General features: G+C 42.1%; 1 protein-coding gene across 3 annotated transcripts in view; it reads left to right on the top strand.

Annotated features, from left to right (window-relative positions):
• The window catches only part of EPB41L4B (erythrocyte membrane protein band 4.1 like 4B), a 180,832-nt gene that overhangs the window by 97,532 nt on the left and 57,719 nt on the right, over positions 1 to 25,581 (top strand). For all 3 annotated transcript variants that reach the window (XM_063326273.1, XM_063326272.1, XM_063326274.1), the window contains exons 16-18: positions 6,918 to 7,099; positions 12,657 to 12,772; positions 22,199 to 22,324. In XM_063326273.1, the coding sequence (XP_063182343.1) occupies positions 6,918 to 7,099; positions 12,657 to 12,772; positions 22,199 to 22,324 (424 nt within the window). The remainder of the gene's footprint in view (positions 1 to 6,917; positions 7,100 to 12,656; positions 12,773 to 22,198; positions 22,325 to 25,581) is intronic.

Here is a 25,581-nt window from a genome sequence, read left to right as displayed (position 1 = left end):
TGTTAAAAGGGCAAAATTCTGTAATCTAAACTGAAGTCATTTGTGTGGTAATAGTGTCAGGTATGTTTACGCTGGACTTTAAAGTTACGGCAAATTACTGAAAATGCAGAAGATTGCATATTTCTTTGTAGGCCATTAGCAGCATTCAGAATCTGAATAATTTAGAAGCATGGAACTTCTACAGTGTGATTAATTTCTTTAAAAACATGGGTTTTTTTCAAGGATTTTCAGCTCTGTAGGGACAGAGACAGAAATATTTTGTAAGATGGGATCATATTGTTAAGGGAAGCCAAATCCAGTGGATTGGCTTTAAGGCTAAAGCGATTTCACCTTCCTAATCTGCTAGATGTGAGGCTGCTGTTTGTAGTTCCTGGTTTCTGAGCCCAGCCTGTAGAGATGCTGAGCACGTATTCCAGAGATGTAAATACACACAGAGCACACATTCAACCAGCCATGCAGAGCAGAAGGGGTGGAGAGCAGTGCCTTTACCAGCACCCACAGACACAAACAGCAGCACACAAACATGGGGCAGCACAGAGAGCTCAATCCTTTAGGCATAGACCCCCACAGAAACTAGGACTACAGTTAAGAAGATGACCTAGACTGCAGTGATTAAGGCTTAACCAGCCAAGCATACTGACCAGCAGCTTGCTTACATGTGGCTGGTCCCTTTCCTCCCCCTTCTCTCCATTTTCCCATGCTTGTTCTTCCTTGATGCACACGGATTCTCCCGTTCCCTTCTCTTGTTTCCTCTCAGTTACCCCTGCTTTTTCCATGCAGTGCTCCCAGTCCGTGCTCAAATTTCCTGCGGCTACCTAGGTAGTTTGGACCTTATGTGTATTACTGATATGGTTTCCTAGGCAGTGCTGGCCTTGCAAGGTTGTTTCGCCAAAAAATCCCTGAGACTCCTCTTCAGTGCTCTGTGAAGTTCGGCCATTTCTCATGTAGCTCTCCCTTCACCTGTGAAATCCGGCAATCCTTCAGGGCACGCTCTGTAACATTTGTTAGCTGCTTGCGCTTTCATCTGTTATGTCCAGCAATTTCTTCTGTCACATCCCGTGGTTTCTTGTGTTCTCTGTTAGCTAAGCATCAGACTTGTGCCTGCTTCTCTTGTCTGCATGCTCTGGCAGGTACGTCATGCTGAGGAAGGGAGAGAGGGAGACAGGGATGTGTTTAGCTCAGAGGACCTGAGTTATTTAATGGGTTAAGTGGTGGAAAAGGCTGCAACCCAAGATCAGCTGCAAGCTGTCTTGGAGGCCTAAGCTCCTCTGTTGGTTTTGCTCCTATTTTAACCTGACTTGGCTTGCTTGGATTAGTTGTTTTATTTCCCAAGGCCAGGCATACATTGGCTGCCTGTGACTGAAAGGGGAAGGCAGCACTGACCTGGGGGAGGATTTCATCTGTCTTAGAAAATTTTGTGTCTGCTTTTCAGAGTTTTTCTCATCTGCAAGGACATCTGGGACAATGAATTTTTTTGACAGGTGATTAAATATCTTTAGCTATCGTTATCATTAATTAAAACCATTTGTGAATGAAGAAAAGCAAGTTGAGTTCCCCAGTGGGCATATTTTGCACGACAGTTTTGCAAGGCAGTATTTTTTTTAATGATCTTTATGGAGATAAGTTGAAATCTGTGAGGACAATGGCTTTGTTGAGTTGAGATTTGTTTCTTGGTATTTTATTAGAACATGCTTTGCCACAGGCTCTGTTCTTCTTGTGGAGAATTCCAAATCACTCCTGCTTCAAAACTTAGTTCAGCATCTTGCAATGCAGGAAGCTGCTGCACATACTTTCATCTCCTACAGGAGAAATTCTCCCCGCTCTTGTCACCATTTCTGAACACCCACTTCCCCTTCACCATTTTGTCTTTCCTTCCAAGGTTGGTTTTTCTGTCTGGGAGAAGGTGGCTGGCTGCCTGCTCTGCTTTTGGAGATGTCCCTAGGAACGGATGGGGACTGCTGATCATCCCTGGCAGAGGGGAGAGATACCTGCAGCACATCTCTCCAGGCTTTCCCTAAAGGGTGCAAATGGACCGGCTCATCTGGTGGTGTCAGGGCAGAACGTGGAAGCGTAACGGCTGTGTCAGCTTTAGTTATACTTCTCACAGTTTAGGAAGCCAGTTCTGGCCAGCAAGGAGGTCTTGGTTACAGGATGCAGCAAAAAAAGAAAACCAACATAGGTTTGGTTTTAGTGATACAAATTGTCCTTTACTTAGGAACACTCATTACTTCTATATGTCCCAGTTCTCGGCTGTAAAAATGAAACTTCATCCTCCTTCTTTTATGCACAATCCTCCTGCCATGCTCTGTGTTCTTTTCTTGTATAATGCTGGGTCCTCTCAAAGTATTTTGCTTCAATCCAGTGGTTCTGGTGTTAATTGGTGCTCATGCAGAATGCAATTTTCTTCCTATCCTTTCTGTTTCCTCTGTGCCACTTTGCATACTCTAGCAATACAAGGGGTGTGTGAGATTCTAAAAGCAATTAAAGCCAGTTTGGCTAAAAATTCAGTTGGGTTTGGGCAGGGAATAAACACAAAGTCTTTTCTTTTTTTTTTTTTTCCAAAGGGAGAGACTAAGCCCCAGAAATGACCACTTTGCTTAACATAGCAGTTAAGTCTTATCCCCCCCGCCCCGCTGCCACACTGATGCTTCATGCATAATAGCTGCTTTAGTTTGACTTCTGAGAGTCTCTCCACATTAATACACATACACTGTTAACATACACTTCAACAGTTCTACTGAGTGACATTTGGGAGCACATCTAAAGCCTGTTTTGATGTTGGAGAAGGTATTGTGATGATATGGTGATGGGTGAAACGTCTCCTGTTAGGGAGTGAAGTCGTTGGGGGAGCCTCCCAACACTTTCAGCACAAAGCCCGCGGTGAGGATTGGAGCTGCCAAAAGTTGCACAAGTCACCATCAGACTTGCTCTGAGCTGCCAACAGGGGAGGTTAGAGAGGGGTTTGTGGAGATGTTTGTGTAAAGTTTGAGGATTTTTAAATATTAGCATATTGCGGTGGTTTGGTGCAGAAGCAGTGTTCAAAGCATAGAGGTGGGTGTGGCAATTGTTGAAGTTTATTTATCACAACCAGACATAGAAGCCTGGGATTTTTTTAAACCACTGTTCATCTGTAGCCGGGAGGGTCTGAAATCCGTGCAGACTCATCCGATAGGCACGATAGTTTTAGCCTGCTTTCTGCTATTGCCCCACTGGCCTCCCACAGGGAGCTCGTGGAGTCTCCGCTAGTGAAGGTGTTGAAGATTCAGTTCAGCCAAGCAGTTGGGGTAACACAGGCCAGTTTTGAGGGGGGAGGTGGGTAATTCAGTCTTTCAAATACCTTTCTGTTCTCCGTTTTTCTGCGATCTCCCAACACTGTTGTATGTATGAGTTGTCCACTGAGGCATGGTTTGGTAAGGCAGCAGGTGGCTGGAGCACGTGAATTGTAAGAATGTCAACTGAAAATAGCTTTTAAAGCAAAGGGTGAAGAGTATAAAATTGGGATAGAGGACTAGTAATATAAATAAAATTTAAAAAATGGAAAAAGTAATCAGAAAATACATGTTGTTCGCCCTGTTCCTCAATATGCTGCCTGTTTGGTCCAAAGAAAGTAATTATATGAGTTTGACACAAAAAGAAATACCAAGTGTCATGTGAACTTTGAGTGGCTTTTTTGAAGGTTCAGCATGTGGTAACTGAATCCTCAGGAGTGCTTTATCTGAGGGATGGACAGAGAAGGAATAAATGTTTTCTTCCTCTACATAGTAGCCTGTAGGGCCCTGCATCATTTTGCTTGAAGGATAGGAGTTGGTTGTATAGGAAGCAGCTGGAGCTTGTTGAGAAAACTACACAGGTAAATAACAGAGGAAAAAGAGGTAATCTGCAGGGCAGCCAATTGACTATTAAAAGGTAAAACAAAGGTATAATGTTGGCATACTAGGAGGGTCAAAAGTCAAATACAAGAGAAAGGATGAAAACTGATACCTGTCCATGTATGCACATAGTCTGAGAGCACTACTTGATGTCTGGGGAGCAAGTATGAAAATGTGGAGGGCTTAGGATATGGTCAGAAAGTTGGTTCATTGAAAGCAGCGATTTATTTGCATCAATGGATTGGGAAGGATGCATGAGCACATTATCTATTCAGGTAAGCCAGATAGAAACAAGCAATAGAAAGAAAAGACGTCTTGAAGGGAAAAGTCTCAAGTCTCTAGATTTAAGACAGTGGAAGAACAGAAAAATAAGTGAAAAACAGATGTGACATCACTGCCAAATAATGATGCCACCTTGTAGAAAATGCACTAAGATGTCTAATGTGCCCCTAAATTATACAGTAGAGAGTACACAGGATAGGGATTTGGCCTACTAATGATATTTTCAGTTGGGTACTGTCAGCTTTTCTAATAGATTGGCTCAGGGGCTGCTGCAAGCACTGTTGTTTATGGTTGTTCAGTAACTCATTGGTCCAGTAGCGAATTAGTGCAAAACTCTTAGGAAGAAGGGAGGGAGGGAAGGTATGGGTAGGAAAGTCCTCCTCACTCCAACCTCATATCCATCAGAAGTGAAGAGCTGACTGACCACTGAGATGAGTTTGCCTCAATATCTATCCAATGCTGTCAGCCCTGGAAGAGTGCTGGTGACAGCGTCCTTTTAAATGGACCAGCAGTTTCAATATGGATTTCACATCAGAGTGCACTGCGTTGGCATTGACAACCTGACTGGAGCGGTGTCACTTAACTGTCTTCAAGGATTTCAGTGCACACCAGCACATCAGCTTTGCTGGACTAGCTCTTTACTTCTTTGAATTAATAGTCTCCCTGCATTTTGCATGGCACAAGCATTCCTCTCTGGACAGTCAAGAAATATGTCTAGAGAATTTGGTGCATCTTTGACCTCATGGCAGAGGTGCTTTGGCTCATTCAGTTGCTCGGGTCATTCTTATTTTAGCATGGAAGCTACCTCATGGCCCACAGCGATATGAGGAGTCAATGTAAGGATTTGGTGTGATCTCATTCATTTTGAAAAGGCTAGTCGGAAATCTGCTAAACCAGCCTCCCAGTAGGTGAAATGAAAGCAACTCCCAAGCATGTGGGGTTTTGTGTCTTGAAAAAAAATTGAATCATAGACTAAAAAAAAGAATGTGCTGAGGCTCCAGCCCAAAACTGATCTTATTTCCAGTAAGGGTTTTAACTGCGTGAACAAAACCAGCTATCCTCTCAGTCAAAAAATGTCACTTCAATCCAAGGAGCTTGGAGGGAGAGTGCAGGAGAGCTCTTACAATTAGTGTGCAATCTCATTAGCCTGTACCCTTTTCCCCCAGTAGGCACTTCCTTGATTTGATTATAACAGTGAAGATACAGTGCAGTTTCAAAAGACAGACCAGTCCTGGATTATCTGAGCTCACCAAAGCTGTCCCCTGTGGATCAGACCCCTGTTTGTATTGTTTCCTTAAGGCAAGTAAGGCATCAGAAATGACTTTATTGGCAGTCGGTGCTACATGCCGGGAACCTGCCAAGATTAATATACACAACATCCCCTTCCCCACCTCCTGCTTTCAAAAAGCAACCAGCATCAAAGTGTTATTCAATTACTGCCTAGTCAGAAACTTCATGTTGTCAAAATTTGTTACTAAGCCGACAGCGGTTATTAATGATGCACCAAATTGCATGCTTTAGCATATCTTTGGAAATGATACAGATGTGTTTATTTGCAGATGACTGGTTAATTTTGCTTTGAATCAGTAAGTAATCTGCAGAGAACATATGTAGCAAGTGGCTAGGTATAATTTATTCATTGTTCCTTTAATTATTCTGTTTGTCTTTATTCCATATTGTCGGATTTTCAGCTGCTGTTAGTAACAAAAGCAAACTGAAAACCCAGGCAGCTGAAGATATAATTTCTTTAGCGTTTTTCAAATGGGCAGGGGATTCATCTTTTCTTGGAATGAATTGATTTACTGCAACTACTGTCTAATGCAATACTACAAAATATGATAAAACCTTGTAAAAATTTTTAGCCCTGCTCTGAGGAAAGCACATTCAAGTCATTTGCAGTATGTATGTAGGGTTATCTCAGTCTTTTTTGGTTGATGGCATGGAAAGAAAATATCATTTCTAGAAATTCATCATCATTTCAAAGAATAAACTGAAACATCATCACTTAAAACTACTGATGAAAATCAACGGTGTCATTTGACACCTCTGAGTTAGAGATGATGAATTAAAATTTCAATGTCTCCATTTCTCAATATATTGTAGACTGACAACAGTTATTCTCCTAACTAAACATATGAAAAAAAAACAAACCCAGTTAGTTTACCAGCACAGGTATGATTCCTTTTTGACCAAGTGCTGTTTTGTGTGTTGCTACCTGTAAAACTTTTTCTTTCCAATGGGCTCTTTCTCTATTTTTTCCCAAGTCATGTATTTCTCATACAGCTATTTTGCACCATAAATTTGGAGGCTAAAACTTTCTCAGGAATGTAATGTCATTCTGGGACTGTTCCTTGGCCTGCACTTCTGATAATTTCACTTTAAAGGAATTATTGTTTGCTGCCTGAGCACTTTGCTGTCCCAGGTGAAATTGCAAATTCCTGCAGGACAAATTTTGATGTTTTTGAGAATTGTATTCCGTAAGTCAGTCAGAATTTTACTTGGCATAAGAGTCTAGCAGAGATTGTGTAGTGTGTAAAATCAAAAATAATTCTGGTATTAAAGTCATGCCAAACAGGTAGAGACATCCTTTTTCCTCACCTTATTAGTCTTCTGTTAACAGAAAACTGTAAAGATTTGGGATATATCTCATTAAAAATTTTATTTACAAAAAAGCTATGCATTTTTTCCCCAATAAAGTTTGTCTCTCCAAAAGTACAGTTTGTCCTACTGCTTACTACTCTAATTTGAACTAAATTTATTTTGTAGCTATCCCTTGAACAACAGTGATCTGCATCAGTTCAACATTGAGGAGAATGGTGGAGCACCATATACCACAAAAATGCCTGCAAGGCACCACCACCACCACCGTCATCACCACCACCATGCAAATTATGGCGCCCTTGCTCCGGACAGCAAGGACCTTGTTTCTGGAGTTCCAAACCCAAACAGTAAGTCCACTGCAGTGAATGTCATTTCAGTAACTGTGCTGCTTTCAGATTTGTCTCTGGCAAGCAGGGAAAGGAAAAGAAAAGAAAACAACACACGTTTCAGTTTTTCTCCTTGAAGAGTATGCTTCCTGTTATTATTTGCCAGCTTTGTACTATGTGCAAATGAGACAAGATTTGCAATTTCCTGGCTTTGCCATGGGGTTGCAGGATTTGGTTGTAGATTGGTGTTCCATAGCTGAACAAATACCCAATTAGTCACAGATACTGAGTCTCTAGCCACTTGGCACAGGCTATTTTTTTCATTGTTACTATTTATTTATATAGTTTCACAAACCTCTCCTCCTCTGACATTGTCTTTTGCTGATCTGCCCAGCTGGCCTTCAGCCCTCGTTGTTCGGATCTGACTTTTGCTTTCATGTCTGGGCACAAATGGCAGAAACTTTGGAGCATTGGACAAACAGCCTCTTGCTCGTAGTTTGGGTAATGGGAACAATTCCTGCCCAGGCCCAGCTATCACAACTTGAGTATGCTCACTTGCTTGGTGGAGAAATTCCTGGCATGTAGAAAGCAAAGAGGAGAGAAACCTGCCTGTTCCTGATGCAGCTTTGGGGCGTTTGGGTGTAAGTCTCTGCTGCTGAACACGTACAGGCTTTTTTTAAGGGTACATAGCTCGGCCAAATGTTTGTAGGTTTACACAGGAACTGGAAGAGAAACATCCCTGCCATTCAGCGATCCTACTTCTTGCTCTCCAAATTTATAATCTCTGCACGCTGCTGTGTGCGAGATGCTGAAGCTGTGTAAGAATTTCAGAAGACGGGCAAACCAAGGTACAATCTATTACTTTCCTTGTCTCAAGGAGACGGTAAGTTCTTCCTTTGCCCAGTTTTTGCCTTTATAATTGTAAATCACCCTGAGATAGGCATCCATTACGGAAACTTTCATCCTGACCAGTTAGTCTAACAGCTTTCAAATTCCTGAAATCAGGATCTTGTAATGGATGGTGCTGGGTGACCTGGACTGTAGGCTGTCCCACCTCAGCAGTAACGCACAGGCATCTACTTGCCCGGGCATTTTAATCAGACCTTGTTTCAGAAACTCAGAAACATTTTCTTTCTTCCATTTTCTTTCCCAAGGAGATGGAGATAACAGGTTTTAGGAGGGAAGCTGAAGAAATAAATAAAATGCAAGGCATTGTAGACTTTTAAGGAAGGAATCCTAAGCAGTAATACGAATTGCTTGATGGGGCTTTCAATGAAGCTACTCCCTTAGGAGCAACCTCCAGGAGACGTGCTGTCTTTCATGACTTGTGTGCTCCACGCTGGAGTACCTTCACCCCGGGGAGACCGTGGGGCACTGCCTGCGTGGCCTCCCCTGACCTGGTGCTGCCCCAGAGGCCCAGGCTGGGCTGCTGGGCACTCCATATCCGCATCTCGGCTGTGGTCTGTGGCCACCGTCGCGGTGGGGAGAGCAGCACAGACCACCCACTGCTTGGCTGGCCGGTCACAGGGCCGCCATGAGCAGCAGCTGAGGGCTGGCGGCGAGGCTGAGCTGGAAAGCCTGGGCCGGGCTGTCAGCCTGGTGCGGCAGGAGGCGGTGACCTTTCTGGGGCTTGTGCCAGCCTGTGTTTTTCTTTCCCAAATTAGAGCTGAAGCGTACCAGGAAATTCAGCCAGAGCCCACTAGGCTTCTGCTGCTGCTGGGTGTCCTGGCCCTGAGGGCACTGCAGGCCCTACTGCCCCTCTCCCCCTCCTGGGGGCTCCCCCTATCCTGCCCAGGGCCCCACGTCGGCCACCCCGGGGCCTCAGCCTCTGCCCCAGCTGCACTGCTGCAGAGCTCCAGCTCCCCACAGCCCTGCCACGGGCCCCGCCGAGCCCGGGCCCACCTGTAGAGCAGGTGGTGATTAAAGAAACAACAGCAAAAAAACCCCCCACAGTACAGGGTGTTTATTCCAGCTCTGCTTCTCCTCTTAGGTCGCGCTGCTTTCCGACTCCTCCTTGTTGTGGAAATAAGCTTAGAAAAAGCATAAGGGCAAACACCAGGAGCAGTTCTGTTTGTGCCCAGCGAGTGTTATCTGCCAGATGAAATGTGGGGCCCAGGAGGCTGCGTGCCCCCAAGCCCCACACTACCTCATTGGCCTGCCCGGCCGCTGCCATGCTCAGAAGGGGACTTGGGCAGCCGAGACATGCACATAGCACCTACTCCTGGAGGCAGATTTACCTTTCTCTTCATTTTGTCTGCTTACAGCTGGTTCACGCTAGCTATGTGATTAGAGGAAAGGGGATCGGGGGTGGTTTCTGACACGTCCTAACGCCAGTAGCACTAAATGCCAATTCCCAGTTTCTCTAAGGGAGCAGAAAGGGACAGGGGCAGCTCCGAGGGGACGCTGTGGTGCGGGCACACTGGCTGCATCCAGCTGAGCTCTTCAGGCGGTTTTGCATCCCATGTGCTGCTCCATAAGCTGGATCGTCTTAACACAGGTGTGCTGCGCTAGACCTGGCGTGCTCAGGCTGCTGCTTACGCCATTAAAGCGGTGATGGTGTAGATAGGACTGCTTCCCTTAAAACGCTGAGTCAAAGTTACTCACTTGCAGTCTGGGGTGACAGGTCTGGGTGCCTTTTCAAGGTTGGTGTTCAGTGGGTTTGTTTTGGTTTTCATGGATCCTTTTAAATGCTGCTCAGGCTATTTCAGCTGAGAAAACCATCTTGTAGAGAGTCTGTGGAAAAGGCTTATAGTGTGTGTGCCGAAATGGTTAGGAGCATGCTGGTGGTCCATCCCTTATCTAGGAAGGCAGACATGGCAGAGCATGTGGGACAAGGAAACTCAGGCTGAGAGGAGACATTATCAGCAGCCTGTGTCAGGAACCTGGGGACAGGGGGGACTGATGTCTGCGTCCAGGCCATGTGGAAAGGCCACTGCTGGTAAAGTGTTTCTAGGAAATAAGTGGTCGCTAACCTGGGGACACTCTCGGAGAAGAGGGTGCTTGTGACCAAAATATCTCAAGTGGAAATGCCTGGAGAGCCAAAAGGTCTCATGGGGAGAATACACTCTCCTAGTGGAAACTTCCTCCTGAGGCTGACAGGGGGAGTGAGGCTGTGCACACTAGCACTTCAGTTCGGTTACGGTGTGGTTTTGCCAAGGGACCACGGGCATTTTGTGACTTAGTCCAGTTCCCATGGACTGCACTCATCTCTGAGCTCTGAAGTGGTTTTAAATTCATCTGAAGTAGAACATGGAGCGACCCACGTATCTGTACCCAGCATCGGGTCGAGAGAGGGAAAAAGTGTCTGCCTTTCCTCCACTTACACCTGTTCCAATAAATTCCAAGATGCCAGCACAATTTGCAGGACATGGGCAGGAGAGAGGGAAATGACAGTATGCTCAGCCAAGGTTCCCTTTAAATATTGGTGCATGTTTCTCAGCAAACACACGGCCTGGGATTTTGTTATAGAAAACAAACCATGGCCAGACCTGCCTGATTTTTCACATTCCAAATAATTTGTCTACTTCAATTACTGGAAGAAGTGAAATACGGTGAAACAAATCTGACGTGTTTATGAAGGCAATTCAGCAGAAGATGTCGTTTTCCTGCAGTCAGCCTGATTATTTTATTTGCAATGCTGCCATTCACCTCAGAGCTATTATACACAGATTGTATCTTTTTATGGAGCAGATCTTCCCCTGATGTATTTGCAGACTCCCAGTCCCAGGGACCACTGTTTTCAAGGGCAGTTAGCCTTACAGTGCCAGTGCTGCTGCACAGAGAGGGCAAGCTGCTTGCTAAGCCTAATTGGCATGGCAAAATCATGGATGGGTTGCCAGGTGCACGTGAGTGGATCCACGGGCAGCAGCTGGGGGCTATCACCTAAAGCAGATGACAAAAAGTATGCAATGTAGCTTGCAGAATATTTATGATGGAAAATGGTGAATGAGGGGGCCCAGCTCGCCTCTTGAACTCTGGGCTGAGTTTGCAGGATATCACTCACAAAAAGACAACCTTTATTCCTGAACTGCTAACTACAGAAGTCCTTGTGTAACCCTGAGCAGAGAATGGTATAATACAGGCTGAGTTTCAGACTGAAAACAGTGCTTTGAAAAACACGGTGCTGCCAGATCCTTTCTTGAAATGAAAGACTAGGTTTGCCAAGACTTAGTGCTGTCTCAGGAAATGTATGCCTTCTCTAGGACTTCAATTTTTTGCCTTTTTTTAAATCTATTTTCTTGGGTTGCGTTGAAAGGCTAAACTGGCTAGCTTGTTTTCCAGAGCTCTCCCTTTAAACAAACAACAAAAAAAAAACCAAACCAGCTTGAAAGTCAGTTTTAAATCATAGCAAACTTGAACAATTGAAATAAGGCACTTTTTCCCCCTCTGTTCTTTCTCGACAGGAAAATGGAATAACTGTGTTTCTTCAAAAAAAATTGCCCCATCATCATGTCATGTCTTACGGCTGTGGTAATTTATTCCTGGATATCATTGGGCAGTTTCACACTCTCACATCCATGGAAGCAGCTGTGATGTGAGAAATGCCGAACTCTGGCATCACTGACTTGTGATGTGAGACCACCAAGGGGAGGTCAATGCTGATATTGTAACCCCTTCTAGGACATTATTACCTCAGGGTCTGATAATGTTTCACCAATGCCAAAACCAGCTTTTTGCTTATATCCCTATAAGCTGGCTTTAGCAGTTTGTCTCTAGTCAGCAAAGCCCTTAATGTATATTTAAACAGCTGCAGATCTTGAGTGAGTAATATTTAATATTCTTAGGACAGTTTAAGAACCTGATCCAAACAAAACTGCAGTCAGTGCAAAGTTTTTATTGATTTCAGTGGGCTTTGAATAAGACTCCATAGATTACCAGATTGTTCCCAACAGTTACTACCTAGAATCCATGGCAAAAAAAAAAAATACACGAGAATGTGGGGATTCGATAAATCATCGCATGATGAAGCTCATTTTTCTCAGAGTACTTGCAAATATACACATATATGCCGCACCATCCCCAAGATGTTGGCAGAGACCTTTCAGGGCTGTCTCAAAAAATATTTTTCCTTGTCTCTCTGTGTCGGTGGTTTGCTCAAAATCTCTGTTGACAAAGCACAGCAAATTCCTGACAACAATCTTAAAGAGGAAAGAGGCTCACATATAAATAAAGATGTCTGAGAGAAGCCAAAAGCTATACTCTGATCTCTTTACACATCACATGTTCTGAGAGTGGCACCTTGGCTGCATAAATAATCCCTCTGGTGTCAACTGAGTTTTAGAATATAGGGGGGGTGGAAGGGGGAGGTAAGGAGAGAAGTATCTAGCCCAAAGCTGGCAAAAGCCCTGCTGAAATGAAAGGATGGGCGAGAAGAAGGAGGGGGAGGAATTGTTTGCTACATAGAAAAAGGAAAAATGACCTGACAGACATAATTATGAAGCATTTTAGATGGTCTTACAGGGAAGATGGTTTGCTGATCGCAGTCTTCAAATGCAGTTCAGTGTCTTGCTCTGCAGTTCTTCTGTAGCCTCCCTTCAGACTCTGTTTTTTTCTTTCTTTCTTTTGGGCATCTTTTTAGAACTGAGCTCAGGACTTCCCCTTCTTTATGATGAAACTTCTCATCTGAAGAAAATAGAAACCGAGAGTGTGAAGGTAGTTGGACCATGGCCAGCCCTGCACGTCAGCATGAACAAGGTATAGCATATACTTACATACTTTTACATATATATGCTGGAGAGCCCCTTTGTCACTTCATATTCAAAAGCTGCTGCTTTTTCACTGTCAGTTCAAATCAACATTCATCTGCAACTGACTTGCTTTTTAATCACCTCTCACCATCTCCTTATGGGCCCGGGGTTTGGTTTTTAGATCTAGCATTTCCTTCAACTTTGCCTTTTAAAATTTCAGAAGCTTCTGCAACAATGTTATGATGTAGTTTTAGTTTAGTTGTGAAGAGTTAGTCATCTAGGCAGCGCAGAGCTGCAAAATATATCAACACTTTAAGTGATAAAAAAAAAAAATCTTGTTTTTCTACATGAGGAGTCCGTGTTATGCCTTAAACCCCCCATGGCATCTGACGTTAGTGGGTGTTTTATGAGTGAGTTTTTGCAGGGGTGGCAACAAAACAGCCATGTCCCACTGTTTCTGACAGAGATCAGAGGCCACCAGGTCAGTGGCTCCTTGTATCCATGTGAAGCAAAATCCACTGTGCCAGCACTGTGGGTTGCCTTGAGCTGGATGGAGCCACGGAGACCTGGAGCTCTGCTTTGCAACCACATCACTCCTGAGCTGAACCCAGTGAAATCAATGAGGGCATTGCCACTGGCTTCAGATGAGGTGGGTCTGGGCCCCCAGTGATGATACAGACCTGTTAAAAGAAACATGGTGTTTTGAGAGTTTTCTGTCAGTTCAAGGAAGAACTCAATTAAATTACTTACCTGGGTTTACAGACAGCCTTTTGTTACCGTTATTATTTCAACAAGCATTAGGGAAATTAAAATCAAACGGGAGATGACAAACTGTATAAAAAATACAAGCACAACGGGGCTGTATATATATATATATATATATATATCTCATAATCTTTCTTTTCTCTGGATGAGAGAATCCAGGACATGGTAGTCAAGGCGGAATATCTGTGAGCCAGGTGTTTCTGATAAAAATAAAACCTTGGAATATTTTTTTTCAACGTTCTAGTTAATTGAAGTTAATCCATAGTGCAGTGGATTTTCCGCCATGAAGATTTGCTTGAAGAACTGTGATGAGGGTGTGTCATGGGGTGGTGGTGTAGTTCAGCTAGGGACTGCAGTCCTTATGCCTTATGAATGTGGTCATGAGACAATGACCTATGTCATGACTTTTGGAGACTTCTGAATGAACAGATGAAGGTGTAATATTTATATTTTAGACTTTTTTCCCAAATCTTATCAGCTGCGTTATCAGCTGTGAGGAGCTGTCATTTTGTGTGACTGCTAGGTTTGAGTGGGAATAAAAAAATCATAACTTAAAAGTTAAATCAAAACTGGAGTGAAATGGAAAAGAAGTCATCCTTTTCCCATGGACATTTCTCAAGTTCTTCTAGAAATACTCTTAACTGGTAAAAAGTACAGTTTTTAATAGGCAAAGCTAATTAAGCATTGACATAGTTTGCCAAAGGAAAATGCTCCATCTCTCCATCCAGTGAATAGCCAGGTATTGTGAGAGGAGCGCTGTAGTTCAGATGTAATTACTGATACTCTGTCTTAACCCCATCTGAGAACATTCACTTAGGTGCAATGTCCAAAGCATGCTTTAAAGGATGGTCCTACACTGTTGAGCTTATTGACAGCTCAGTTTGGCATGTATATAAAGGACTAAAGTGAAGAAGTGAGAGGATTCTCTCTCCATGTTGACCACAGTGCACAAGTGGATAAACCAGTTTGGCCTGTGTTGCATGAAAGATCCCAACAGATTATCTCAATGTGATCTCAAAATCAGTAGATTTATGGTCTTTTTTCGTTCTTTAAATGAAAGCTTAAAACACTTTCGTCCTGTGTTCCACCGCAAGTAGTCCCAATAGAGTCCCTGTGACTTCTACCTGGCAAAACCTGGCCTCTCATCCTCTTGCTCTTCTTTCTTCTCTGAAAATCCATGGAGAGAGAACTCAGCTCTTCTATAATTAATAGTTTTCTTTGGCTTGTCCTGACAGCTCTAGAATCTTGTCCGCAGTCAGATGGATTATTTATTTAAGGACTAATTAGCAGAACCCAGTATCACAGCAAGTCAGTGCTTCACAATAAATGCAGCTGCACAGTAAATGCAGCCTGTGTCTGCTGTGGTGAGACTTCCATCAGTCAAAGTTTAGCTGATGAAAAAATCAATGAGCACCAGGATCTGCTAAATGCTTCTGTTTCTGTCAGAAGCTCAGCAGAAGGCAAGGCTAGAGACATGGGCTGTCTAATGAAAACCCTCTCCTGGCAGTCATAGAGGGTTTGGGTTTAAGAGCTGGGCAGCAATCCCATGAACCGTGGTTACCATGTGAATGCAAAGCAGGCCAGTCCCTCAAAATGTATTAAAATTGCCATTTTGAGACATCTGAAAATCGTACATGCTCTTGAAACATTACCAGAGTCACCACTGGAAAGCACCTCAGTGATCAAGCCCTCATATTACAGGCTGTGGGTTGTGACTGACAAATCATTCTGAAGTTCTTTTGGCCCCTCGCTTGTGGTTTCTTCTTCAAGCACCATTTTCTGACCTAGATCCTAGTGAAATGTGTACACAGAGCTCATAAAGCTAAAACAAACAAACCACAGGGCTTTGAGCTTTGAGCAGAGTCTGGAGTCTCCTCAGCAGATGGCTTCTCCAATGAAAGAAGGGGACATGCTGCAAATGTTGGGCTAACCCTGGGCTGAAATGCTGTGGAGCATCGCCCAGCACGAAGGCAGCAGGGGCGGGTTAGACAGGATTTAACATCTCTGAACTGTAACAAGCATTTTTCGCTATGAGTGTAGCCCTCAAAGCTCCTTTGGTTATGGTAGTTAACTAGCTACTCAGTCTAGCAGCAAACAGATTTTAATAAGCAATCTGTGTGTCTAGTTTCTGGCAAAAAATTGAAACATTAACAGTTCTCCTGCACCACTGCATTGATTTCTGTTCTGCTAAGTGCTTTTTATTCCCTAGTTTTTCATCCTCTGAAATATTATGTTTAAACAAAACCAGTGAAGCAGTTATGAAGCTGCTTCATTTGCTCTATTTCTGAAAATAAAGCAATAGTTTCCACATCTATTGTGGAGTCACAACTTTCACTCCCTCTCTTCCTGTTGCTAATTATTATTTTTTCAAGCAAACTGCTTTGGGGCTGGAATTTGTCAGGCTTAATAATCAACCCATAGGAGAATTAACAAGAAATTGGGTAAATTAGATTCAGCAGTTAATTAATTTGATTGTCCGCTACAGCAAACTTCGTCTCATGGGAATGATGAATGGATGTGTCCAGCCTCTTTTCCAGAGCTGTTTGGTACGGTGGACATGTGTGTCCACCTACTGAATGATAAAAGTCAGTTTCAACATGCATTTCATACCCTTTGGTGCTAATGGACTGCTTAATCTCCAGGAGAGACAAGCCCAAGAGTTGTAGCAGTGAATGTATTTCTGCTTCTCTTTCTTGCAAGCCTTTCTTTAGAAAAACATGTTCCCCCATCCCCCCTTGCTACATGTGTGTGTGTAAATGTATATATATATAAAATATACATATATAATATATATAAAAATATATATATAATATATATATATAAAAAAATATATATAAAGCCAAGAATGTATTCTTAGCATTTCTGAAATCTTGGGAATCCAGTAATTACTACATACAGATGGAATTATTACATAAAAAGGAAGAATACTAATACAGTTCAAATTGTTTCTACCCCTTTTCCTGGTGTTATGCTCACCCTTCCCCTACAGCCCTGGGTTTTAAGGTTGGGACTTCATTCTGGTGAGGTCAGAGTTATGATGGTCATGTTCATGGTTTCTTCCTCCTCACTCTGGGATCCACTTTGGGTCCTTTTGTATGTTTGCAAACATGCTTTTACACCTTGCTCTTTCTTCATTGATCCTCATCTTCACGTGACACCCAAATTTGCTGTACGTGGTGGCTTTTCCATACATATGCTAGACACTATGTCTTCGTTCTCTTCACTGGCCCTAAAACCAGTTTTGTCCGGGTCCACAAGTCCGCTTCTTTAACTGGCCATTGGTGAGTTGTTTATAATGATGGGGTCTCTAGGGACAGCCTGTACCCCTTGCGTTATCACCCCATGCCTGCGTTCCTCTACACCACCTCCTGTCTCTCCACTTCTCCAGGCCTCTGTTATCATACCAGCCCCCTGTGTTGCTTTATACTACATCATTGTGTTAGAGTCATAAATATCTCGTTCTACAAAGAATAACTGCTTGTGTTACTCTTTTCTGTATAAAATTGTTGCTGTTACAGCTAAGCCTGGTAAAACAAAGCTGTAGGCAGATCAAGAAAGGTTCAGACAGAGGAAGCCTCGTGAGCCCCGATGGCTTTGCAAACTCTGTTCAAAGCTTATGGCCTTTTGCTAGCATGGTGATACCATATTACAGGGCTACCCAGTTACACTTCTGACTGCTTGCAAATGATACCACTTGCAAAAAAGCTGTGGAACCACCTGCCCCATGCACTACTGCAAAGCCTAAAGCTGCTGCAGTTCCAAAATTCATTTGTGGTTTTAAAAAAGCCCACAGAGCCAACTCACTCTGTTGGTTTATCCTGAGACTTTTCTGTGTGATACACTGATCAGAAGGTATACCCCAGGAAACATGCCTACCATGACCCAGTAAGGCTATCATGAAGATTGGCACTGACAGAGGCAGGATCTAATAATATTGAGCAATAGCATTTTATAAAATAAATTTGATGCCAGGAACTAAAGAGCTTTGTTCCAAGGATATAAGCATAACAATATTTATTGGGAGTTATATCTGTCATTAGACTAACTGATAGTTGACCTGAGGAAGGTCTTGTGTATCTGACAGCTTAATGAGGGTTTATTTGTTTGCTTATTTTTCCAAATGTATTTTTCTAATAAAAGATACAGCTTCTGCTTGCCAACTTTGCCTCAAATAGGAATAACACATAATCTTACAGGTCTTACCATTATGGTGTCAGTTCGTAATTGGTGTTAGCTATCACATGGAAAAAAAATCAATAAATCTCCTGGTGGAAAGGGGGTGAAAGAATCTGTAGATTTTCATGCACATTTGCAGATGTAGTTGAGTCCCAGGAAACCAAAGGGTGTGACCTTACATAGCTAATGTGCATTCAGAACCTATATGTCGGTATTGTCTTCATGAAAATTTTACCTCCCACTAGTAGTGATGACTAGCAATGAAGAATAGACCTGTGTTCCTAAACAAAATATTGATTCTATTCTTCGGACATCTCCAGCTAAATACTACTGTTTGGCTAAGAAAAGAATGTTGATAAATTCACAGAGGCAAAAGATCATTAATCTTGCTCTTAGTACAAGGTTTGATGTGGAACGAAGCATGAATATTTTAAAGCAGAGAGAATGGAAATGTTAAGTACAGGAGTGGTATTGCTGTGTTTCATGCAACTATTTTTATATTCTGTATGTGTACTTAATATTCAGTTAGCTTTGCAAACCAAAGCCAGCGTCATCATTATCTGACACTGTACAAGTCTGCCTTTGGTTCTAGTATCAGCAACTGTAATTGAATTCAAAGTAAATGTTTGGGAGGAGAAAAACAAACCTAAGACCTCAATTGTAAAAAGACAAAAAGGCATCTAGTTTTATGTGTATATATATCTGAGCTTGTTCAACCCACTTCTATCAAACCCATTTAAATGCAATTCTCTCTTCTCTGGAAAAATAAAGTTCTGCATCAATGGTGAAAGTGATGTGAACACATTGCTATTTTTTAGCACCAGCAGAACTGGAGATGGAAAATTGGAGTGTTATCGGCTATCTTAACTTAATGGGTTTTTTACTCATTTCTAAACCTTTTAAGATGAGTTTAGATTACAGTTTTAAGCAAGAAGATTATTTCTTTCAAATGCAAGTTCAATCTCAGACATTCACTCGAAAGTGGCATCTCCGATTCTTTGGAATTACATATGAAGAAATTATAAAATCGGCAGTTTCATTAACATTATGCCATGTTTAGTTTTCTAATGACTTCTACATAGAATGCTCTTAGTTTATAAAGGAACATAAAATTTTAATAACTGCCAACCTGGTACAACATTTGAATACCCAGCTGCTATCTTTATGCTTCACTCATCACTGCAAGTGATAAGGATTCTGGAAATGTAAGATTTCTTTATTATACAGCAAAATGAAGTAGATTGCAGCTTTCATTCTTGGAGCAATAGTATATAGAGATTCCTAATGTAGGCAGGTTTTAGATCTTTGATTTTTTTATAAACTAGTGAAAGGCACCGTAGAAGGTACTGTATGGTTTTGTATAGTCCTGAAATATTTTTGGCTTTTGATGACAATTACAATTTAAGAGTTAAATTGGGGAATGAATGGGCTTATATGTAAAGTTTAGTGGCATTAAGGAGCAACAGGAACTTATATAGATGCTTAGAAGTGCTAATAGTCTGCAGTAAGGAGGTACTGCTTTGTTCTGTGTTTTCAGTTCACTTTTAGTCTGGATCTTCAGTGCCACTGACTATATGTGTAATAGTCTCACCTAACCACCTATGTGAGAGCAGAATTCAGTAATGATTCAGGATGTGCTGCACTGTGGCAGAAAAGTCCATTGCTGCCGAGGCAGGCTGGCAAAGAAGCCTTTCACATATGTTCAGAAGCTAGAGGAGGTTTGGGTCAGGTCGAGCACTCTCAAGCCCCATATGGGGTTTGTGTGCAGTCAGCGTTTACACTGGGGCAGGGGGAGGTGGTGGTCTTTGGCTGCTGGCTCAGCATCTTGGTGAGCAGGAAGAGGCCAAGCAGCGACTGCAGCAATGTCTGCTCTTCATGTGTGATCAGTCACTAAAGGTGCTGCTGCTCCTGCTGGGGTGCAAGCAAAGCAAATTTTGCTTGCTTGAAGATGAAACCCTTAAAGCGTAACCCAAACAAGGGCAAAAGCAGAACTGAATGACCATGAATGGCTTTTAAGAAGTTTGCAACCTTCAGCAGCAGCAGTAGCAGCTTTCCCTTTTCAGCCACATCAGCGAGTATCAGCATTTGGACCTCTCAAATTATGAGAATCTCAGTGTGAGACTTGCACATCAGATCCCACACTGGGGACAGTCTCCATTACATGGAGTCATCTAGTATAATTCTGAATACAGCAGGAAATATAGACCTTTTGAGAGTTCCAGCTACAGGGCTGCCCCAAGGGCTTTTATGTTGCTCTTGGCCAATGTGGAGAAATTGGGCAGGGGAGGAAGAGCATAAGGAATGAAAAATATCCACATGCATCTGAATAACAGAGGGATGGGACTTTGGAACTTCTTGAGCTACAAAACAAGCTTGTGTCCTAAACAAGCATCAGTTGTCTTGATTTAGCTGGTAAAATACAGTTGCTTAATCTTGCTTGACTGAAATGATATTTAATTAGTATCCAGTGTTAAAACAAAGGTGGGATTTTGCATGGCCTTTAGAAATGCCACTGCTTAGTGAGTTGTTCTTTCTGCTCTTAGAAATCAATACACTTAGAAGTTGACAATAATAGCAGCTGTTTTAAAGTGTGTAATAGTGCACCGTGGTTACTAGGACTATTGGTGAAGGAGAAGTGGTTTCTTTACGGTTAATTTTGTCCTTTTGAGTGTCTCTACTTCTCAGCTTCGTGAGTACCCCAGAAAAGACACGTATGGCAAACAAATATTTCATAGTTTTTTCACGTGCTTGCCAGAACTAACATTATATTCAAGGCTGAATAGATGACCGCAGTCCTATAAACTGCTCCAGCTAGATGCTGTCACTTCTCATTTTAAATACTTTCTTTTTCCCTTAGGAGGAAAATGGGGAGAATGAAAAATCCAAAAATATCTTCCACTAAAACCAGTAAATGTGTCCTGGCAAATAAACATGTAAGAATTAATAGAAATTTGCCAGAGAAAAAAATCTCATGATGAGCAATCCTTTAACAGACAGTTGTTCAAAATCATACCTGGCGGCTATGGCATTTTGGAAGCAGAAGTTTGCTGGACCAACTTTACTTACATATGAGAAATACTTTGCAGTTTCAACAGAGTTGTGCAGAGGTCTGGCTCTTTCCCTCCCCAGTGTTTGCTGAACAGTTTCCTCAGTCAACCTAATTGCATTTGTGATTTGCTCCACTTCCAGAAAGTGTCCCCCGAATTTTTGATGTTCCCTTTTGTCTCTGATTGATCAGGGACCTGAGAGAAAAGTCAGTAAGATTGTAGTTACCATCAGCCAGTGGGGTGCCTTGGGGGAGGGCAGAAAGAAGGATAAAGGAGGTGAGTTTTGAAGTTAAAGGGCTAATCATGTGGTAATTTCAGTAGCTAAGAAATGACCAGTTCTGTCTTGAAATACTTTGCCAGAGGTGAACCTCAAAGATGCGCAAAGATGCGCTGGTTTACTGATGCCATGTACCTGTTTTGGCTGAAATCTGAATGACAGCATTAAACGTCTGTTCTGTCCGGGTGTATGTGACCGCTCACTCTTCACCTCAATGAGAGTGGAAAATAAATGCATAATCTAGGCTGTTACTCAGTTATAATTCAGATCTCATTTCCAGGAAGAATAAGAAAGTTTACAATGGCTGTTATGCCATTGTCCTATTCTTCTTTAAAAATATATAAGATATTACAGTTTGATTGCTTAAGAGTTCACATTTACAGTCCTGGTCTCATTCATACCCTGTTTGTTTATACATTAATATTACATTGTTCTTTTTTTTTCCATTTTTGTTGTTGGGGTTTTTTTTCTGCATGGGAAGTTTATTCATGCTGGCATTTCTGCTGGATGTACTTTGTTCAAGGCACAAAACCTTTAGTTCGTGTTTGAACAGGTCACTAAACTAGCTGTCCTGAGGCTTTAGATTTCTGATTCAGATCACTGCATAGGTAAAGGGCTGACATCAAGTGGAAACAGCAGCAGCAATGTTTAAAATCCCTGGATTTTTCTTTTCTTTCTGATGAAGGAGATTTTGCTTGGCTTGCAATTACGTGAAGATCCCTTCAGATCCCTCTGGATAAACTTGCAAAGCCCCTTTACATTCTCAGGGTGGTGTAAGAAACCAAAGTTCAGTATAGTTGAGTATTGTGAACCTTTCCCTCTTTTGCCTGCTGTGGGATATTTTGAGGCAACTTTTTGCTTCCTCAGTGTGGTCACAAGTTTGGGCAACCACTCCAGGGCCTGGCTGGGCTTTTTCCACATATCTTCACATCAGTTTCTTGCTTCTATTACTCAGGCTTCCCAGAGGCTTGTCTTGTCTTTAAAATATTATCAAGTCATTAAATATTTTGAAAACTTTTTATTCTAAGATGTATCTATCAGGGAACGAACATGAAAGTTTTATCCAGTATTGCTGAATCAAGTTGTTACAAATAAAAATGTGACCTTTGACCATTTTGTTAACTTATCTAATATATGTCACTGTGCTTGTTTTTTATATTAAATATAGGGTGAAGACAAGAAAGTAGCTGAAAAGACTCTTCATGCCCCCGTGTCACCTTCATCTGTGCCTGACCATATGAAGTGCAACATCCTTAAAGCTCAAGTGGAAGCTGCTTTTAGAGTAGGTGCCCAGGTAATCTGTGTTTAGTATTTCACCTTTCTACTTTTGGCATAGCTTACATCAATTTTCCAAAATCACGTCATTCCTGAGGAAGCACTTTATTTTATCTCAAGTATCCACATTGACCTAGCTTTTCTCTAGCTGCTCTGCAGTTTCTTCAGGTAACTCAAAATGATTGATATGATGGAAATAAGAAATTTGTCTGAACTGACCTGATTAATAGAGCCAAGAGAGGTTGAGAAAATAGGAGAGAAGGCCCCAGGAAATCTCCACGTTTTGATTTTGTCACTGTAGCTTTCACTTTGTAGCTGAGAAACAATAACCTCCGGAGTTTTCTGAGGCTACCCACCACTCATGGAAGCTGTGGTTAAAGCTGTTCTAAAGATAATAGCTATGCATCCAGATGCAACCTTTATTTTAGGGATTTAACTTTAGATGTCTGAATGCGAAATGTTAGCTAGTCTATTGTGCTTTTAACTAAATTTTAAGCTGCTGTTTTCGCTGCTTGGTCAGTGTTTATATCGGATACAGCCTGTTTCAAAATCAAGTTTTGTAATGATGTCATGCAACTGAAAACTGCTGTTAGATGGCATGATTGTAAAAAGTTGATTTCCCAATCAGAGGTAAATCTAAGTGAAACCTAAAATATGTGATTCTTTTCAAGAGTTATTTGTGGGCAAAAGATAATGCCATTTGTGCCAAAAAATAAAGCCAAATAGAATGGTTTAGGAACAGGAGAAAGATTGGTCTGACTCTTATCCCAAGTTCCTGTGGTATTCTTGTGCATGGTATTCTCTTTGAATACAAATTATGTTGGTGTTTCCATTGCTTTGTTTCTTTTCACAATAACATATCAGGTCAACTTGCCCTGCAAAGGGTTTTGTTAACAGTCATCTTTGTGTGTTTGTTGTTCCCTGGCAGATCTTTCATCTGAGAGCTAGATTACATCTGGTCTAGCTAGACCTAAGGAAGTATCAAAATTTGGTTATGCTGACTGCCCTAGATTTCAAGAACAGAAACCATAAATTTGACAGCATGTGGGGGAAGGAGGTTGGGTTTTTTTCTTTTAGTTTTTGCTTAAAGCATTTCTCTCACCTCTCTGAATGTTGTATCAGCCGTGTTTTATGCAACATGTTTCTTGTTTGATTGCCCTTGGGTTTGCCCTCTGTTTTTCCTGTGTGTCTTTTCTACAGGATGTCATGGTGTATTTCTCATGTTTGGGTTTTCTCCTGAATGTGCTTAATGGTCATGTTTGACTGCATAGTTAAAGACTGGAAGCAGCGTGTGCTGCTGCATAGAGAATACACCATTACTAAGGCAAGATAGGAAATGTGCTTAACATATGCATCTCTCAATTCACCTGCCCTGCCTTAATTTTTCACTCTGAGGCTTTCCAAGGGAGTTGCTTTCTCCTGGGTTGCTTTTTCATGCATGCCATAACTGTATTCTTTAGCTCCTGCTATGTTGTAAATAAGTTTCAGAGCAAGCTGAGCATTCCATTTTTCCTTCGTACCTGTGTTGTTTTGCACAAGTCTTTACCGGTCAGACTGGATTATGTAGGTGTCCGTAGACTTGTCCTCAATGAGAAAAATCTTATGATTTCAGAGGGAACGAGGGGAAAGATGACTGTTGGAGGATAGCATGTATTGTGGAAAAATAATGCCATACAGTTCAGTTTGAAATCCCTGAAGCTTTCAGTGCTAATGAAGTATGGTTTAACAGTTATAGCCAGTAAATTAGGATGTCATCTTAATCTTGGAAATCCTCATTCAACTCCCTGCTTATCCACAAAATTGCCTGTGCAACTAGACATGAGTTCTTCTGCACTTGAGCTCCCCTCCTGTCAAGTATGAAAGATTAGCCTTCTCAGATCTCAAAAATCAGTAGGCAGAAACCAGGCAATGATCAGTCATTACAGTAAGAAGCTGTGGCTACACAAGTGCTGGGAAGGGTAGGCAAAAGGTTCATGTGAAGGAATACTAGAAACACATCATCTATCACCTAGAAAATGGGAGGAGGGAAGGGGCCTACAGGAGACCCTATTAAACCACCATATCAGCATACCATAAAACCACCCAGTTATCTTCTCTACCCACCACCACCACGCCCCCGAAACAACTAGCTGAATACCAGTAGCTAAGCCATTTCCCAGTGGCAGTTCAGTCATATTCTGGGAAAAGCAAGCTGGGATGGCATTACGCTGCTTAGAGGCACTTACTGCATCCTTTTGAGGGAGCGGATAAGAGATACTTTCTTCACGGAAGACAACTGTTTAACTCCACGTATCCCTCCAGGGCTGTGATCCTGCCTCTCTCTGACCCCATCTGACATATCCTGCTGCCCAGTATATCTGGAGGACTAACCGTGTTATCCTCTGCCCAATTCTATCTTTTGATGCCAGTTCCATATTAAATTCCTGAGAAGTCCTGCCTTCTGGCCTTATTCTTAAGACTCCGATTTCTCATCTCTTGTTTTCTGTGCTGTCATATTTCAACTTACAAGGCAGCCAGGGCAAGAAGTATATCTAGGTTCTGTAAGGCACAGCCTATATTCCTTGAGCTGTAAAGCAAGACAGGCTGATTTTCCTCATGTACAGCATAGATCTTCCTTTATTTCATGGTATCACAAAAAAAGGTGAGGATTTGCTCCTCTCCACTTCGTAAAAAGAAGAAGAAAGAACCAGACTCCGTCTTATGCACACGCTATTTGAAATGAAATGTTCTTTTAAAGGCCCCAAAAATCTATGGTCCAACTCGTCCTTTATGAAACTTCATGGGGCATCTTCATTATGCAGTTAGGTGTAAAAGCATGAGAAAAATATTGGTGCACTGTAGGATTGGATCCAAAATTAACAAACTGTTGCTTGAAATATTTGTAACAGCTCTCTCTCTAAGCAGTAGGAATATTTTCAGTACCATATGCTACTAACATCAGGATGTGACAAGTTTATGAAGGCACCTCCTGCATGTAGTAGAAGAAGAAGCTGTTCCTTGTTAGTTCTGAGAATGGAGTGAATGTTTGCAAGTGGAAAACATAAACTGGGGCAGAAATTTTCTGTAGTTTTCTTTCTTTATGGCAGCTAGACACCAACACAAGAGAGAGCCTTAGAAATGAATGATTCCAGTGCTTATGATTTCAAAAATAAAAACAGGGGAAATTATGCATTTGAAAATATATTCTGGAAGATGGTCTCTGCACTGCTTCATTTCACAATTATGCTGAAGAGCAGTTTATCGCATTCCTAGGGGGCAGTACACCATCTCCCATGG

This window comes from Chroicocephalus ridibundus, chromosome 2 (assembly GCF_963924245.1).
Source record: "Chroicocephalus ridibundus chromosome 2, bChrRid1.1, whole genome shotgun sequence".
NCBI classification, from domain to species: domain Eukaryota; kingdom Metazoa; phylum Chordata; class Aves; order Charadriiformes; family Laridae; genus Chroicocephalus; species Chroicocephalus ridibundus.
Note: the sequence above shows the minus strand (reverse complement) of the source record. Positions and strands in the feature narration are given on the sequence as shown.